Source organism: Dreissena polymorpha, chromosome 7 (assembly GCF_020536995.1).
Source record: "Dreissena polymorpha isolate Duluth1 chromosome 7, UMN_Dpol_1.0, whole genome shotgun sequence".
Lineage (NCBI taxonomy): Eukaryota > Metazoa > Mollusca > Bivalvia > Myida > Dreissenidae > Dreissena > Dreissena polymorpha.
In genome coordinates this window covers 22,774,363-22,793,555 of record NC_068361.1, presented here as the reverse complement: position 1 = coordinate 22,793,555, position 19,193 = coordinate 22,774,363, and the positions used below count along the sequence as shown (strand labels likewise).

The following is a 19,193-nucleotide window of genomic DNA, read 5'->3' as shown; positions in this document are numbered from 1 at the left end:
GACTGTACATATAACCTCGAAGCGGGCATGATACCCTATAGCTTCAGACACCAACTCAGACACATTTCAATTCACAAGGTAACAAGTTTGCATAACACTAATACGTTTTGATCCTGTAACTTCATTAGAGTGGCAATATAAAGTTTAGGCCAGCGTGACCGCAGGTAAGTTTTTCTGTAGTACTTTGCTAAAAAAGCTATTAAATTATTACTAAGTTCTGAAAATAAGCCATATCAGACATGGAATAACGTATACTACGTATCAAATACGTTTAGGCCACGATATTTATAGTAAAATAGCAAGATGGCTTAATATGGACTTGGAAGCTGCCATCTTTGGTACAATCAAGGATGGGGTTCATTAAAGATTCGATATCTCTTTTTTTTAGGGATGGCAACGAATACCGATATTGGTATTCGGATATTCGATCATCCTTCCGAACGAATATTCGGATATTCGGTCAACATCTGTTAGAAAAAATCAACTTTGTTTACCGTACCATTACTCCATGAATTCTACTTTCGTTTTTACCGGAAGTTCCCCGGAAGTGACTAAATATTGACACAGCATTGCCGTCGCAAATTGTTAAAATTGAATGACGAAAACTGTTTTTAAACTTTTAATATTGTACATCAACAATAGAACGAGAAACATAATATTTACATGACGACAAAACAATTACATAACAAAACAGTTAGATCTATAAATAATTTAAGCTGGACTTAAACGTAGTATTTACATAGCGAACACGTGCTTTAATATTGTACATCAACAATAGAACGAGAAACATAATATTTACATGACGACAAAATAATTACATGACAAAACAGTTAGATCTATAAATAATTTAAACTGAACTTAAACGTATTATTTACATAGCGAACACATGCAAATAAAACATCGTTGCCACATTTAAAAGTCACTCGGATCGGCGTCACTGGGCACATGAACATTGTTCTTATTTAAAAACACGATTGCGTCGACCAGATCACTGGAGAGTCTATATCTCCGCAATAGCACATGTAAGCCGTTCACTTTCGGAAACACACTTTCTTAGGAGTACTCAAAAATGATGACATTGACGACTGTTTCTTAGAGTCCCCAGCATCATTCGAAGATGCAGAAGATGGATGTTTGTTATTAATATGATTGAGAAGATTGGACGTCGTACCGGCCTGGATGTACGTAAGATTAACTCCACACAAGTTACACGTTGCCGACTTCTTATCGGATGATCTCGTGAAATACTTCCAAGCAGCGGAAGGTGTAGGTGGCATTTTGATTGGACAGAGATTTACTTTATGCGTGTAGCAATGATAATATTTTCAATTAAATGAGGGCGAAATACCAAAATCATTTCTTTAAATATAATACCTGATTCAATATTGAGAAATTAATTAAAGTTTGGACCATACGATACGCAAATACTCATTAGAGGTTCCGTTACTTATTTAATCGTTGATCATGTTAAATGTAATTCGAGTTATTAGATCAAGACGGGTCGGTGTTTAAATTGCCATACGGTCTAATTTGTTTTTTTACACCAAGTCGGCTTTTCCTTTACTCATTTAATCTTTGATAATTTAAAATGTAATTCGAGTCATTGCATCAAGTGCAGGTCGGTGTTTTGATTGCCGATGCGATTTGAACCTATCATAATTTTGACACAAGTGACTGTCTTTGTTAGGCAATTAGCGGGATTTATGATCGGTATACTGTCATCACCATAGCGACGAATTATCCGGACTAAACATTATGACACGAGGAACAACTTTTTTACAATGTTTGAAGCAAATTTCACGAATACAAAGTCTTTGAAATTACTCGATGTTATTTGATTTTTTTCTTCCGAATATTCGATTCGGAAAATAGTATCCGAATATTCGGTCCGGGACCGAATATTCGGATATTCGGATATTCGTTGACATCCCTACTTTTTTTTCTTTTTTTATTATAGTGTATACATATTTTTGTTTTGTTTTAATGACTTTTCATCGAGATATCGAGTCTTTAATGTACACCTGTTAAAAAGGTTAAAATAGTTAAGGTACACGTTATAAACGTTTATATTAAAATAACGAATGCGTTTTGTGTGCCTATTACATGTTGTGTAACTTAGAAACCCTGATTCCAATTAGTTACAGTATTTGGTATCTGCTTGTCGAAAAAAACAAAAGTTCATTATGTCTATGGACACCTGTGCAGACACCGAGACATCCGAAAGGAAAAGCATGTCGCCGGCGTACTTATACTCGGAAGCGGCTGTCCTCGAAGGTGGCAAAGAAAGAGAAAGCGTCTGTGATCCCGTAGGGTAGGCACGTGATCATCGATAGCGGGACATACCTGTAGGTGATGTAGTTGTATTCTGGTGGATCCAACACAATCTTTTCTTCTCTCCATCTGAGGTCAAATTGTATAACTTCGTACATTACAATGATACTATATGCACTCTAATTAGAAAACTAACCATGATGAATGTGTATCCATCATGTGGCTTTTAATATTGTCATGTTCATTTGTTTTTATTTGTGTATCTTTGATTATGTGAGTCATATAAATGTCAGTATTTGTGTTCAAGTGCGACATCATCACCAATACATGGTACTTGTCAATATTCGCTTCGCACCGTATAAGTGGTGCAAAAAACGAAGTCATTATACAGGTTACATAATCCTAAACGGAAGTGGAATTTGGGGGGTTACATGCAGTCAGTTTGCTACTAAGTACATATGATGCAGGTCCTGGTGCATAAGATTTTCGAAATGTATTTGAAATGAAGAGTTTAGGTATCAGTTTAAAGGAACATGTGTAGGTCACAGGGCAAAAGGCCTGATTTGTGCATTTCTTCGTATGTTAGTGGTTGCCAGCCTCAATAGTAGGGCATGGTTTTTGCCCTCAAATGGCAGTGCCGGTAGCTGCCAAAACCGGTTCATATGTTCTAAGGTAATTATTTTGAGTTACGACGTACAGAATTTTTTCAAATGCAGTTTTTTTGTAAGCTTATGAAACCACCTTTCGAGTCATGTATAGTTATATATTGGCTTATCGCTCGGTCATGTTGAAATTTGAGATCAAAGATTTCAAATTCTATATATAAGAAAGAAGGAAATGAATTGGGCATGTGTAACCTTTGAGAACTTCCGACCAAGTTAGTCGTCTTTCAGAATGTTGACAATTGACCATCAAATACTCTCTGTATTGCAAAACATAACTGCCAGATGTCATTTTGACCCAATTAAGGACTGTTTGCAATTGGGCTGTTGCACTTGGGGTCCTAAGGGGGGGTAAATGCTGGAAAATCACACCGAAACCTGTTCCGGAGACATATTCTAAGACTACGTAAACACTCGGTATTGTTTTTCAGTGACATTTTGACATTAATTTGCATCAATCTCAATAATGAACCTAATTCATGTCTTTATTTCATCTGTATTTATTGCTATTGTTTACTTTTAGCCTTTTACTATTTTAATGTAATGTGTATTGTTTTTTTCATGCAAGCAATTTTGGACCGACACTGCTATCTGCCTTCGCATTCAACCCCGCCAGGCAGATCTACTCAGAATAACACTACTTTGCCTTATTTTTCCTGTTTGGATATCTTGCTGAGTTCAAGTTAAATCAAGTATACAGCTGAAAACACAAACATGATAATATTATTATGCTTTCTTTCTTGGAACGATGTTGTTGTGATAGACCGTGCGTGAAAAACAGCAGGGAATCTGTATGTAAGTGACCTCAATATTATACGTAAACCTAAATGTGCATTTTTAGGTGGTGTCGAAATTGGTCTATAGCTCTGCCTTAACTGCTGTCCAATTGGTTAACAAGTCCGGCTGAAGTGACACGCCATCAAAAACTGCACAGTATGACTGATCCGGAGACGGCCCTCAACACTCGCCCATTCGTGTCGAGAGGATTGGTGTCTTTGCAGGTTAGTACGCTGTTATTTTCAATGCAATCTATTGTAAAATGATTTCTTTGATATCATGGCACACTTTTGTCACCAAAATTAGGAAATTTTTTTTTTTTACAATTACTGCAGCTCTGAAACCACATTTTGTGGCGATAACTTTGCCAGTGTGCCCGACAATGTGATGCCGGCGTGATGACTTATCCATTTACAGCAAATAAAGCAACACAGACTATTGAAAGCTTACTCTAATTGTATCTCACTTACATTAGTTGGCACCGTAATGGGTAAATGTGCACAAAACAACTTTTTGTTTTCTCAGATTACACGGAATTGAGCACCCGGGCCAGACTGACACTTTCCGGAGCCTGTCCGAGACGGAACTCGAGCCAAGGAATCATAGGTCCAGGTGTGACAGAAAACTTAAAGCTCATGTCTGACGATGACTTTTTTGAGTCGGGAAGTAAAGTGTGTTGTTTTCCCATGCAAGCAAGCCCTTTTGTTGGGTCAAATGACATCAGAAATGCTGCTTCTACATGGATTTTACCTAAAATGTGCCAAAAAATATATAAAAAGTTTGTTCTAATCTTGTTCAAAACCTGCTATGATGCACATATAATGCCATTGATGATTTGTTTTCACTTATTAAGTCATATATTACATCTGCTTTGCTATTAGAATCGAAAGTGATGCCTTGTATGGAGTCTAAGTGCTGCATGTATGATGTAACCAAGGCCGGCTTTTTCTGCCTTAATTCCTGACGCGAAACGCTGTTACGCGTGACGCTTTCAACGTCAACTTTAATGAATAAATCTGTGTGTCATGGTACTGGAACTTTGTGATCTTTTTTAAAACAGATTATACCTATGGAAAAAGTGCCTTTAATTCAAATTTGAAGGGGTTGGGTTCCCTTATAGGTTACATAATCCTAAACGGAAGTGGAATTTGGGGGGTTACATGCAGTCAGTTTGCTACTAAGTACATATGATGCAGGTCCTGGTGCATAATATTTTAAAAATGTATTTGAAATGAAGAGTTTAGGTATCAGTTTAAAGGTACATGTGTAAGTCACAGGGCAAAAAGGCCTGATTTGTGCATTTCTTTGTATGTTAGTGGTTGCCAGCCTCAATAGTAGGGCATGGTTTTTGCCTTTAAATGGCAGTGCCGGTAGCTGTCAAAACCGGTTCATATGTTCTAAGGTAATTATTTTGAGTAACGCCGTATAGAATTTTTTCAAATGCATTTTTTTTGTAAGCTTATGAAACCACCTTTCCAGTCATGTATAGTTGTATATACGCTTATCGCTCGGTCATGGTGAAATTTGAGATCAAAGATTGCAAATTCTATATATAACAAAGAAGGAAATGAATTGGGCATGTGTTACCTGCATATTCCCAGCAGCAGAGTTGTCGTTCCATGCTCTCACATGGATATGATGTAACCGTTGTGCAAGAGACACGCGTCTGACAGCAGAATAGGACAAGAGGGCAGAAGTATATATGCAAATAAGTCCATGGTGTTTGCAAGCGCATCGAAGGAACCATAAGATAACAATAAGGAAATACCGACTGACGATTTAATATAAAGACGCGCATAGATGATAAGCAATTGGCTTGTAAGGTCCATAGATGACCAAACTAAACTTATTAGACAGCCGCTTAGGGAATAAAAATTAATAACGAAATTTATTGGCATGGTACACTGGCATGGTACACTAGACGACTGATACAAAATAATAAAACAAGAATAAGAAAAATATTACTGAAAGATGTACTGGTAAAAACACCGACGTTGAAGAAGAACAGAAGCGCACAAAATGCTACTTTTTCTCACGTTCTAACAATCTCATTTCTCTAAAGAGTTCTTTACTTGGATTTCTTATATGCTTGTCTATCATAAACACAATCACAGAATATAGAACAAGGTTTAATTATTTTAATTGATATATTTGAATCAAATAACACAAATGATAACAAGAACAAGAACACAAAAAATTACTGAATACAATTTTAGAAATCAACAGTTTTAAATAATAGGAAGTAAAAAAAATCGCATGCATCAACAAAATTAATGTGCTAGTTATAACTATTTTATATGTTATAGATTAAGTTCGCTGACTTTGGTCCTTTTAATTTAACAAATTTAATTAACATAAAATTGATTAGTTTCAATTTTTCAACTTTTTACGGTTGATAGAATCATATACTTATGCGTCGTTAACACCATGGTTACATTATAATTCAGCACACAGTCAGTGTCATTAAACATTCTTTAAATTTCACGATCATTTCCACAACTCCGTTTTACCATATGTTTTTCCTGACGCTCGAGTTTTCGACCTTGCGAATACTCTTTACTGTGTGTACTGTGGCTGAGGTTGTGGGTAGAAACCTGGTTGCCCTGGATATGGGGCTGGTTGCCCGGGATACTGGGTGGGTTGCCCGGGGTACTGGCCGTAGGGAGCTGACTGAGGGAAACTTCCCATCTCTTTGATAGAAATAATAAAATCAAAGTTCAAATGTTACTATATTGTGAATTGTTTTTGTCGTCTTCTCTACAAGCAAATCCTGGAGAGCTCATTGTACTTTTAGACAGGCTTTGTACTTATATTGTATTGAATGATATTAGAAAACATGCACGACTGAATTTGCTTTCATAAATCATAGTTAAGTTTGTGTGTTACATGGCGGTATTTCGAAGATGTTCGCAATTTGTGTAAAACAAATAAAAAATGAAGGTGGAGTTATTAATATGATGTCCGTCTTTAGATCCGGATGCTACAGACTTGATATCCTCTCATGTAACATGCTCAAGATCTCCTTCAACGCCATCTCTTCATTGGTCAACAGAAAAAAGAACTGTAGCGTGACTCTAAAGCCACACGTGAAAATGCGTTCGAGCTTACAATTAATGGGCTTAAAGTACAGGTAGGTCGCTGTGACGTAGTGGATATGGTGTCCGCATAGCGACCGAGAGCTCACGGGTGCGATCCCCACTCTAGGAGCGTTCGTTTCATCTCCCCAAACACACTAAGTACTTGTTTTACCCAGAAAACGGACTCGAGCACGTTTCAATAATAAATTTGAATAAAGTACAATACTAACGTTGACCACTGGCTATCACAGTCACTCCTGGGCTGACCACTCCAGTCCGAACGAACGTAGGCTGACGATATCGACGACAGCACAACACGATGACGACGATAACGATGATTAATACTATCGAACTCACCACAACTCCTGCTATTCCACCGGATCCACTGTAATTTAATTGGGCCGCGCACTGAGATAAGGGGGTTTGATGCATGTGCGTAAAGTGTGTCCCAGATTAGCCTGTGCAGTCCGCACAGGCTAATCAAAAACGGCACTTTACGCTTTTATGGATTTTGTTTGTTTTTTGAGGACGTCTCTTCTAAACCAAAATCCAGTCTAGGCGGAAAGTGTCGTTCCTGATTAGCCTGTGCGAACTGCATATGCTAATGTTTAACGACAATTTACGTACATGAATTAAACCTCGTTTTCACAGAGCAAGGCTCAATTACATACAAGAATGCCATTGAAGCGAGTTATCAAAGGGGCCCCATTTAAAAGTGTATATAGAGACATAAGTAAAACAATATTAGACATGTTAATTAATCTCGACACTGCAAGTGTGTCATTTAACTAAATTGTCCGAAATTAACTGAAATACAGTTATGGTATAAATGATCGATCGACTGATAAATTGCAAACACAATATATGGCAATTAATTATAAACGAGAAAGGATGTTTTTTTTGTAATTAAGTGTATTTTTTACACCAAAAGGTGTAGCTACGTTCTTTTAAGGGTAAAAACAGTTAAACTCAGTAATATGTATTTAACCATCGTGTCTTTTTTACGACTAAGGAAATCATACTTCTGCTCCTATGTGTTGCGTTCAGAGAAAACTGGGCATTATGCATGTGCGTAAAGTGTCGTCCCAGATTAGCCTGCGCAGTTCCGCTTTCATGACATTTTTCGTTTAAATGAAGTCTCTATTTAGCAAAAATCCAATTTAGGCGGAAAGTGTCGTCCCTGATCAGCCTGCACAGGCTAACCTGGGACGACACTTTACGCACATGCATTATGCCCAGTTTTATCGGAACGTGACACATATTTTAATAAGCGCTATAGATTTTAGGATTTAGTTTAATCGAACGGCAGCTTCCTTTCTTCCCTTATTATTGAAACCCTTTTAAAATATGAGGACCGTCTTCCATATTTCGTACAAATTAACAAAATATACAAACTCGAGTGTTGGGTCAATACAATGAGCCTTACTGGCAATGAGATATCTTGGCACGTCATTCATTGAGTTAATGCCACGTGAATTAAGGTACAAAATGCAAAAAAAAAAAATCAAAAAAAAAATCGATAGAAACATGTACTTACATCCCACAGCAGTAGTAGCTATTTGGGCTATATGTGTATGTACAGCAGTATGTTCCGCTGTAGCAGTAGTATCCATCCCCACAGTAGTCAGAGGTCAGTGTCAGTCTAACTAGAAATAAACAAGTGGTAAATGTTTCATCCTATATCGACAGCCGAGTAGATCGTATAACAAATCATTGTCTTATATTTAGCCTAATTATAGCGCTATTTTAGCGCAAGTGTATTCGATTGATATGTTAATAACACTTACAATTTCTATGTGAAGTCATACCATACAATGGCGTTTGTAATTTACAACAATAATCCAGCGCTCAAACTGGGAAACCAGTGATTATATACATACATGTGTTTGTCCTATATTCAGTCTGATTAAAGAGGGAATAATAAAATACATAGAATATGAGGTGAATGCTTGAAAAAGTATAGCATGCCCGGCATGAAATATATGTCGTGTTCTGAGAAAACTGGACATAATGAATGTAAGTAAAAAGTCTTTCCAGATTAGCCTGTGCAGTCCGCACAGGCCATTCAGGGACGACACTTTCCGCCTAAACTGGATTTGCACTTAGAAGAGACATCATTTAAACGAAACATTCCATAAAAGCAGAAATTGTCGTCCCTGATTAGCCTGTGCGGACTGCACAGGCTAATATGGGATGATAATTAACGCACAAGCATTATGCCCAGTTTTCTCAGAACACGACAAATATTTGCGTACTAATTAATCACGTCCTCGTTTTGAGTATTTGCAAAACTACGCCCTCATCTGTTCATCGCATAACAAACTTAATATGAATCATTCATCAATTATTTATAATCTATCTATATATTGCACAACAATATTACAAGCGGTTCAATTTACAAATCATATTTTACAAGTGTAAAATTAAACTCCTATTCTTCATACGTAACCGTTTTGTTTTTTTACATCATTTCGGTAAAACGTTTAGTCCAACAAAAATTTGATATCTTATGACATCATATTCGTCTGTAATCCTCACTGTTTATCATGTTTTAATCCATTCGTAATATTAACACTACTAATGTGACAAAGGAAAAACTATTTTTGACATGATTTGTAAAAAACTATGATTTCATTGAGATTTGATCCTTAATTCCAAACAACAGCACACACTGATCCATGTTATGCCAATCACAAACACCTAAAAATGATATAATGCTATTTTTTGGTATTTCATTCTTATGAATTATTTTAATTGTTCCACTATTACCAAAACAGCAGCAAAGAAACACGATTAAAAGTGAAGAATGCATGTTTATTAACGAGGACAAATCCACTACTGGTCAATAACTTTGATAAATAAAATGATTATAAAGTTTGATACACGTATGTCATCCAAACCGGAACGCAACGCAATGATACCAAAGATACTGAATAGATAACATTAACAATACATGAATGATACATAACTTTAATGTATCAGTTTAATAATTAATGTGATTATCAGCCTCTATCATTTAAACAGATGGTGCATTTCAAATTCAGTAAAAACGATTGTGCGCAAGCCATCGCTTGTTCAATTAAACGAGAGGTTTAAATCAATGGTTTGATCAATATGGTGATTATATAATGATTTCAGAAAAAAACACACCTATACCTGATAGTTATAGAAGAAGACCAAGTGTATTAAATAAAAAAATGTATTGAGACGTCTAGCTAATGCATGTATTAAAGCATTTTAACTTAGAGTCGATAATATGTAGATTTATGAGAGAGATATTGTTTTCCCCACACCGGAAATTTTGTATACAATATCTAATTGCATTTATTTTCATAAACAATTACAGATTTTAAACATTCACTTAACTTTGTTACAACAGAAAGAGCTTTCTCTTACATTATACATTCTCACAAGAATTCATATATTTGTAAAAAAAACAACATGATTTTAACAAGTACATTCATCGATTTTAAAACAGTAAATAATTAGTTCATCGCCCTAAGCGCTTTGGCTTATTAAGTATAAATGCGCCAGTGCTTGACATAACTATTCCGAGGTAATTAAAATTATTGACGATTTCAATAAGATTTGCAACGATGCTAACCAAGTGTTGTGCGTGAAGCTATCGTATCTGATATATAGATTCTAGAACTGCATTGGCCAAATTAATTATAGTGGGGTTGAGTTAAGCAACGAAGCTGAAAGAGTTTTAGCGTGCAGCTGTCGTATCTGAAACACACATGTTGAGCGGATACAACAGTTCCAAACACTAAGCTCCAAATCAATAGATTTGTTTACACTCAAGGCTGTATTATATATTTAACAATTATTTTCATATTGCATTTCGTGCACTAATATAGTTTACATAGTAAAATTATTGTTTGTGTTTGTTTTAATTTCTCATCAGATTTACTGATGAAAATTGATGTTTTTAAAATTTTTCAGTTTTTAACATACAAACCATTTTAAGTAATGGGATTTATAGGTTAGCGTTCCCGTACAAACATTATGCAATTTCTGTAAACGTTAAACTTTCCATCTCGAAGGATATCAAGGTCAGGGCGCTGTCATCCTGTCGGGATAGAGTCCCTTAAACGCCACAACAGGCTATTTGCATGTGCTCGTTTGCCTTGGATAACCTTCTCTGACTTCGGTTTTGTTTTATTTCGTGTTAAGATTTTGTTGTTTCAAAAGGAGCTGTAAATGTATGATTGGAAAGTGTGAAAAGAAAACTGCGTCGTAATAAAATACTCAAACACCATATATTTTAACCGTAAGAAAAACACATGTTAAATATATAGTACGTCATGTGAGGACAAATATAGTGTGATCTGATGTAGTGTTACTTATATCTTAGAATATACGTGTGGAGATATAATAAACATATTCATACATGTGTCGCGTTCTGAGAAAACTGGGCATAATACTTGTGCGTAAATTGTCATCCCAGATTAGCCTGTGCAGTCCGCACAGGCTAATCAGGGACGACAATTTCCGCTTTTATGAATTTTTTCGTTTAAATGAAGTCTCTTCTGATCGAAAATCCAGTTTAGGCGGAAAGTGTCTTCCCGGATTAGCCTGTGCGGACTGCACAGGTTAATCTAGGACGACACTTTACGCACATGCATTATGACCAGTTTTCTCAGAGCACGACTCATATATTTTTTGTTTTCATGTTTGATTATGTGTTCCAGTATACCTGAAATGTAGGTAATGTATATGTGCGAATAAAACAGAAGTTAATTACCTTTTTTTCGATTACATATTCAGCGTACTAACAATTTAACACAAACAGCAAAGTTACAAAAATAAGGATAAATCTCAATACTATATTTCCGAATTTCTCATAGTATAAGGTCAAATGACATAGAGGATATTTGTTGGATTCGGTGGATTATCGATTTTAATTCACGAGTGATCATAGAAATTAATATTTTTACTTGTGGCGAAGCCACGAGTGAAAATATATTTTTTCTATGATGACGAGTGAATTAAAATCGATATTCCACCGAATCCAACAAATTTTCTTTTTATTTTATGCTCTTTTCACAGTTTATATCAATTGTTACGGAGTCTAACTAAAGAATGTCGTTGGGATAATGACGTCATTTCGTCAAAATAATGACGTCATTTCACAGTAAACAGTGAAAATGTTCGATAATTTTCACAGGTAATTTTCATTGTTTGAAACAGTGAAATTATTAGTTTAAATTCCATGATAATTCTCTATAAACTACCGGAAAGCATTAAATAAACTTTTGTTATTTAGTGGATACTGTTGTTTTTTGTTATTCCCAAATTATCATATAAATAATAAACAACACGATTTATAATAGAGAATAAATGTCGATTTACTCTATTGTGTACAATATATTATTTGTGTTGATAAATGTTTATATTTCGCATGCTCAATTCTATAAAGTTAATAGAGGATATTTGTTGGTTTCGGTAGCATATCGAATTTAATTCACGAGTGATCATAGAAATTTATATTTTCACGAGTGGCGTAGCCACGAGTGAAAATATTTTTTTCTATGAACACGAGTGAATTAAATTCGATATGCTACCGAAACCAACAAATTTTCTTTTTATTTTATGCTTATTTTTGTAGTTTTGTTAATTTTCCGAATTTGCCTCATTAAGTTTCCCCGTGGGGTGCCTCAATTTTTAGAACGCACAAAGAACTTACTACACAAGAAAATAGTTCACATCTGTAAAAAGTGTATTACTATTAAATTCAATGTTTTATTCAACATATATCTTTTTCATACTTTATACATTCAATATTATTACAAACAATAGTTTAATTTAAATTATAATGAAATTAATAGTGTTGCATATACTGGCGTAGTAATTTGTGTATTCAACTGATCTCAAAGTTATGAAAGTGCTCGCCATGTTGAACAACACTTTTACGACTTACTGGATTAATAACACATAACTGGATTAAACTAGGAACGCAAACATATTTCAACAGTGTTTTTGTGCTAAATGGTTTCGATATCAATCACTGTCACTCTCTGCAATAAGACGGATTCGCTTGTAGTGTCGCTGTACAGGGGAATCTGCGGTTACCGCCGGTGTACGGGATGGAGATTGCCTCTGGTGATTGACTACGTTCTGTGTCTGGGAAAGGCCCATGTAAGATTCAGAGTTGTGAAAATTAAATGTTACATTGCCCTGGAAATGTGAGTTGACAAAAAATCCTCGGGCCATCGGAAAATCACTTGATGTGGCTGACGCAGTGGCAGTGGCTGTGCGGTTGTGCTTTTCAACTGACTGGTTTGAATGAGAAAGTATTTTTGAAATATTTTTTGCCTGTTCCTTGTTCAAACTGCTGTAATTATTTAAGCTGTTAATATTTCTGTGCCCTGAAATCTGTATTATTTGATGAGCAGGAACATTCTCGTCATTCAGCTTCTGAATCAAGTGCTTTCTTGCACTGAAAAAAGTTTATTTCTATGGTAAAAATAAAATCAATATTCAACGGTACACATGACATATTACATAAGATATAAGTTGTAATTGTTTTGTGTGCTCTTGAAACACTTCAATAAATACATGGTGGTCTGTCAAGTACTGGATGTAATGGAACCGGAAAGTAGAGGAATAGTACTAGTAGAGTACAGGAGATTTTATGAATTAAAATTTTGAGTGTTGTAGCATGTAAATTGGACAAACAACACCTATTTAATAAATGGGAGGTAAGTGATTTTTATTATATATTTTAGTCTTGTTATGAAAGTAGTGTATATAATATGGGGTTTTGACCTGTATGGGGTGATTCTTGGCTCTTGAATACCAGCATCTGTTTTCATCTCGGTCATTATGCTGTATAGCTTGTTTATTCCCATGGCAGACTTCCTGAACCAGCATTGCTGTGTCTTGTTGCCAGGAGTTAAGAAGAAGGGGCTGTCTTCTGCTTGTAGAGATGCACCGGATCTCTGTCAGGTTGTTCGGGAACTGCATATGCCCGTGGCTTGACTTTCCTATAAATAGTTAAAATGTGTGTTGCATTAAATGTTTTGTTTAAATGAAATACTATTCCACCAAAAGTGAAGTCTACTGTATATTAATAATACAAATAAGAATTATATTGTAAAAAAAGGTCTATAAATTCACTTGTGATAATAGAAAATATATATTTTCAATTGTGGCTTCGCCACTTGTAAAAATAATAATTTCTATGATCACTCGTGAAATAAAATCGATATTCTACCTTAACCAACAAATATCCTCCATGTTTGTATTATTTTTACTAAGGAAAAATTCCATTTAAATATTTTATAAACAGTTTTTATATAAATAAAAAATTATCAATTCAGATTTGTGTACAAATATATTAAAGTAGGAAAATCACCTTATATCCCTAGGATTTTCACCAGTACGGGTTTTTGTCTGACGCTCAGTGTCGAAGGTGATGAATTCTTCACCAATTTCAAAATCGATTCCAAGGCTGACATCACCCCAGCATAGGGTGTGAATTTCCTTGCCGGTTCTCATCCCAAAATGGGTTGTACATATAAGCCACAGTGAGTGTAATAGAGCTCTTGGGCTTGATTCTCCCAGAGTTTTAGCTGCGTACATAGCTTCAATATGTTCATTTGTTAATGCCTGGGCTTGATGCGGTTTATTTCCATAACCTTCTTTTTTCAGAGCTTTTTGTTTACTTTTTAATACTTCCCTCACTTTGGCAAATTCAGGGTCATTTATCAAAGAGTGCTTGTAGTTCATGTGCCTTAAATGCCTGTCGATTGAGCTTAAAAATGCCCTCAAAGATGTGGGTTCATACTCTGATCCATCTTTTTAGTCACACCCAACAAAAACTCGCAGACCAGAGGGTTCAATTCATGAGGAGGTATATTTTCAATATTTCTTGCCTCATTTTTGTGACTTTATAGGAAAGTTTTGAAAAGTCTGATGTCATTGTCGGTTTTCTTTTTTGTATTTAAATTTTCGTTTTCAAGCAGAAAGCTATCCACACTTACAGATCTGAAATTCCTTGTTGGTGTTGATGTTGGGTTTTGTTCTTTTTCTTCCTGTGTTGATGCTGTTACCAGTGGTGGTGGGGCTGATGTTGCTGCTCCTGCTGTTGGTGCTGCTGGTGTTATTTCTTGTGATTTTGAAGCGCTGTCATCATCTTGTTCATTCATTTCATTAAAAAAGTCATCAAAGTCAAAGATATTTGAGAAAAGAAGATTTATTTCATTGTTTTCCAATTCATCCATTGTTGTTAAAGAGTTAAGCAGCAGACGAAATAATTATGTTTAAGGGAGGTAAATGTGTGTTTCAGGTTCAAGTAGACTAGTCTCCCTTGAATGAAAATTGCAATTGAGGCTCACCATGGGGTTATTGGGGAAGTAGTTCCAGTATCTAACTGAAACAGTGAAAAATAACGATATTTTTCACTGTTATGTTTCACTGTTTGAAACAGTGAAATACCACTTTTATTTCACTGATATTTCTCTATAAACCACCGGAAAGCATAAAATAAAATGGCATACTGCAAACTATGCTAAAATGAATCAAAAAGTTAAAAATAAACTTTTGCAAACAGAATAAACTGCACAAAAAAAAGTTATAAAACGTAGATTGATTCTGTCTCCACTTTTGTCGTTTCGTTGGCTTCCACGTTAATAAATAAAACAAGGTTATTGTGTATAAACACGGTTGTGAACAAGTAATCATTTTTTGTTGTTGATTTGCTCTTTTTTGATAGCGGATCATTATAAGGACGTGAGCAGTTATTTCTTCTTGATTCTATGCGACATTATTTATAAGTTGTTGTAAAACACACATTTTCTGTTTTGGGAACAAAGTTAATTGTTCAAACGTTGTGAATGTTCAAAACACTAATTTCTACCACACACGTCTACACATAATCAGGTTTGTCACTCATTTTAAACATACAAACATACATTGACCAATCATTGTGCTTGGTTTCTGTTTCGCTCATATTTTAGGTTTACATAATATTGTATAAATTTAAAGGCAAAACAGCATGACTTCATATCAGAAGTGATTTATGCAATTAAAAAATTGTCTTTTTGAAGTAAGATGGTTCAAACTTATTACAAATACTTCGTACTTTGGCTTTGTCTATTTGTGATCACCCTAATTATGCTATCACGTGGTCCTTAAGTTATATATCACAAAAGTTCCACTTGATACAGCACTTCAATCCTCCAAAAAAGTTATGGCGTTTTTGAAAACATATGATTGTGTATAACTTTGTATCTTATCACTACATTAATTTACAAAAGATTATCATGGAGTCAGAAAATCTCAAAAGAAAGACTTCACGATGGCTTGTATAGCCACTATTTCATTATGTCAATGAGGTAAATAAGTTTCCTATTGTAAAAATGACAAAACAGATCAACTTCTTTTTCAAATAACTTGTTATTTTATATTGAAACAAATGCTTCAATTTATTAAATATTCTTATGAAACTAAGTTAACGCTCTCGTCGTTTGATGTATTACCATTTACAAAATATATTTCTTACATTTGACTTTTAAAAATATTTTAGGTAATTTAACATAAACATATCATTAACATATTTTAACCATCTCATATTTAAATGGATATTTCCCCCTTGAACAATTATCTTTATCATGCCCCTCAGCATACATACCATTCAACTTTGGCCTTGTACCAGATTGTTTTAAAGTGCGAGTTGACACAAACTTTTTATTTTGGACTGCGGCTTTTAAATGACATATAAAACGACTACCACGAAAACCATAACGTTATATCAATATCGTAAAATTGATAAAATAAATGGTAACAGATACTGCAGTATATTCGATGGGTTATCAAAGAACACCGGCCTGTTGTGGTCGTGTTTGAAATAGGCCTTACTTAATTACACAAGTAATGTTTGCACCATGACAAAAATAAAACAAAAACGCGAGTATCGAAGATCACAACTGGTGTGTCATGTCGGTACGACCAAGGTACCAGGCTTAATGTACGGTTATACATGATATAGTAACGGTACATTCAAAAAAGCATAATGCCCATTCTACTTTAGTAACTCAAACGAAAACATATTTCGCACAGAAGCACCTCAAATCAGACAGAGGCATTTGTTTAATTTTTAAATATACCATTACACAACACATGCTAAATATAAACCCGTACAACCTTTTTGGTATTTCAACATCTACCAACACTAACATACTATCTTGTAAATGCCTGTTCATGAATGTATAACGTACAACATAAACTGTTTATACAAATGTTAACATAGTGGTGGAACTTTGGAATGAATGAACGCAATCAAGTAAAAGTAACATCAAGAAAGGAACATGTTTGATACACATAACTTGACAATAAAGCATGACAGTACCGTCCACTAAGTTTTCCTGTTTAGTTATTACATATGTTTATTTAACATAAACGTCATTTAAACAAGACCATATTCCCAAGTGTGTACGACATATCACTAACATTGTGATCCTGCATTGTAGCGCCATTGCACAATATTATCGTCTACTTTCCTGACTCTCGCACCTGCAGACGCGTTACGTAGGTGAATACTGAGGCGGGGATTGTTGGTTTGCGCCTGGTTGTTCTGGATATTGGGCGTGCTGCCCGGGATACGGACCAGGTTGCCCGGGATACGGACCAGGTTGCCCGGCATACGGAGCGGGCGGCCCTGGATACGGGACGTATGGCATCGGTTGAGGCATCATACTTGACATCTCTATAAAACCATTACTGTTTACAATAAGCATTTGCAATTGTAGAACAAATTTACTGGGTTGAACACACAAACAGTCCATATACTGGCAATGATAATCATCGCATATCTCATGTAAAACATCACCTAAGAATTGCGAGGGGCAAGCCGAATATGCAATAAAGAGAAACAAGGACTTTGTGATACTAAAGTTGCGATTTAGTTTTATTCGGCTAAGCATTAACTCGGACAAGTAAAATGTGAACGTATAAATGGTAATACACGATCACCATGTGCACATACCTTGCGTGTTAGATATGACGGCGATGCTAGGGTTCGCAGCGGCTTTCCGTACCACTACCGCACGAATATGATATCGTGTACGACAGTACGCGCCAATAAAAATAAACAATATCGTCAGACCGCCGACTCCGCCTGCTATGCCTCCAGTACTCCTGAATCGATAAATGTAAATTGGTGTTGAAAACAACCATCCGACGTCAACCAAAAACACGATAGACGCTATATAGATATTCTTAAACTACACAAATACATTACTTTAGTGTTCTTTATTTAGTTGTTTTCATTTTTTTAATGCGATTCATGACCATGTAGACAAAAGCTTAATCGATCGGATATCGATACGACCATTTTGGTTAAAACTTAAGCTTATTTTTTAATATGATACATTTTTATGTCAATACTAGTAGAACGTTTTGACCGACGTAGCGTCAATTATAGTGACAACTTAATCTAAAAACGTACCATGATTCTGGTGCGGATGTCACGTTTTCACAGCAGTAGTAGGAGTTAGAATTGATAGAATCTCGACAGCAGTTGGTTCCGCTGTAGCAGATGGTGCCATCATTACAATAAGAAGACGCCTCCGCTAGTCTTCATTTAAATAGACAAAGCATGACGTGAAACAAGTTTAAAACATGCGACAATAACGCTATTTCGGTTGTGGAATCATAACAACCTTACATATATAGTACACCATGCTATAGTAGCGGAAATAAAAAAAACATTTTAAGAGAGGGTGTTGTTTAGTTCTGGCGTTTTGATGTGTTATATCATTCATGGCAACGGAGACACTCATTTTTTACATGAAAGGTAAAATCTGTAAATTAGCTCCCTATACGGTGACCATATTAAATGTGACAACACCAGCAATAATGTTATTTTTTTTATTTTTTTGATATTGAGTATTTTAAAAGTGTCAACGAGTTATCCAGCGCTGTAATTGAAATAAAAATCTGTCCCACTGAACTTTCTTTTTTATTCCACTGCCTATGAGAACACAAAAATATTACATTTGTTATAATAATTGTTTGTTGCTGATTTCCCTCTATTACCAAAGCAGCAGCAAAGACACACGATCAGTAAAGAAGAATGCATGTCGATTGACGATGACTATTTCGCTACTTGTGATCACGCTAGTTTGCATAATTTGCCCAACTCTTATCTGAAGGTGATATGTGAGTGATTGAAAACCATATCAATTGGAAGATAACGTTACGATGACAAAATATGTGCTCTAAAGCAAAAGCAGAAGGAGAATTCGAAACTTAAAAAAAACAAAAAAAAACAACAACAAACTGATTTAGATGCGTCTTGAAAACGTCCTAGATAACACATAGGTGGTCTGTCCTATTATGTTCAGATATGCTACTAGCTGGTACAACAGGTACACGTTACGGTTAATCTACACACATAAAC

General features: G+C 35.3%; 1 protein-coding gene and 1 long non-coding RNA gene across 3 annotated transcripts; both read right to left on the bottom strand.

Annotated features, from left to right (window-relative positions):
• Positions 1-6,093: 6,093 nt before the first annotated feature.
• Positions 6,094-9,700, bottom strand: LOC127839288 (uncharacterized). Of its 2 annotated transcripts, none has more exons than XR_008030272.1 (4): positions 9,671-9,700; positions 8,325-8,433; positions 7,018-7,172; positions 6,094-6,400 (listed from the first exon to the last, which is right to left on the bottom strand). XR_008030272.1 is itself a non-coding variant. In XM_052367564.1 (4 exons), exons 1-4 carry the CDS (start codon positions 9,597-9,599, stop codon positions 6,267-6,269), a joined length of 441 nt encoding a protein of 146 aa, XP_052223524.1. In that variant the 5' UTR covers positions 9,600-9,659; the 3' UTR covers positions 6,094-6,266. The 2 variants fall into 2 exon arrangements, 1 of the variants encoding a protein (XP_052223524.1); XM_052367564.1 differs by lacking the exon at positions 9,671-9,700 and adding an exon at positions 9,557-9,659.
• Positions 9,701-16,842: 7,142 nt separating this feature from the next.
• LOC127838559 (uncharacterized) lies at positions 16,843-18,510 on the bottom strand. The gene is made up of 3 exons (XR_008029860.1): positions 18,240-18,510; positions 17,778-17,929; positions 16,843-17,498 (listed from the first exon to the last, which is right to left on the bottom strand). It is a non-coding gene; the product is annotated as an uncharacterized LOC127838559 (long non-coding RNA).
• Between the last annotated feature and the right edge of the window lie 683 nt (positions 18,511-19,193).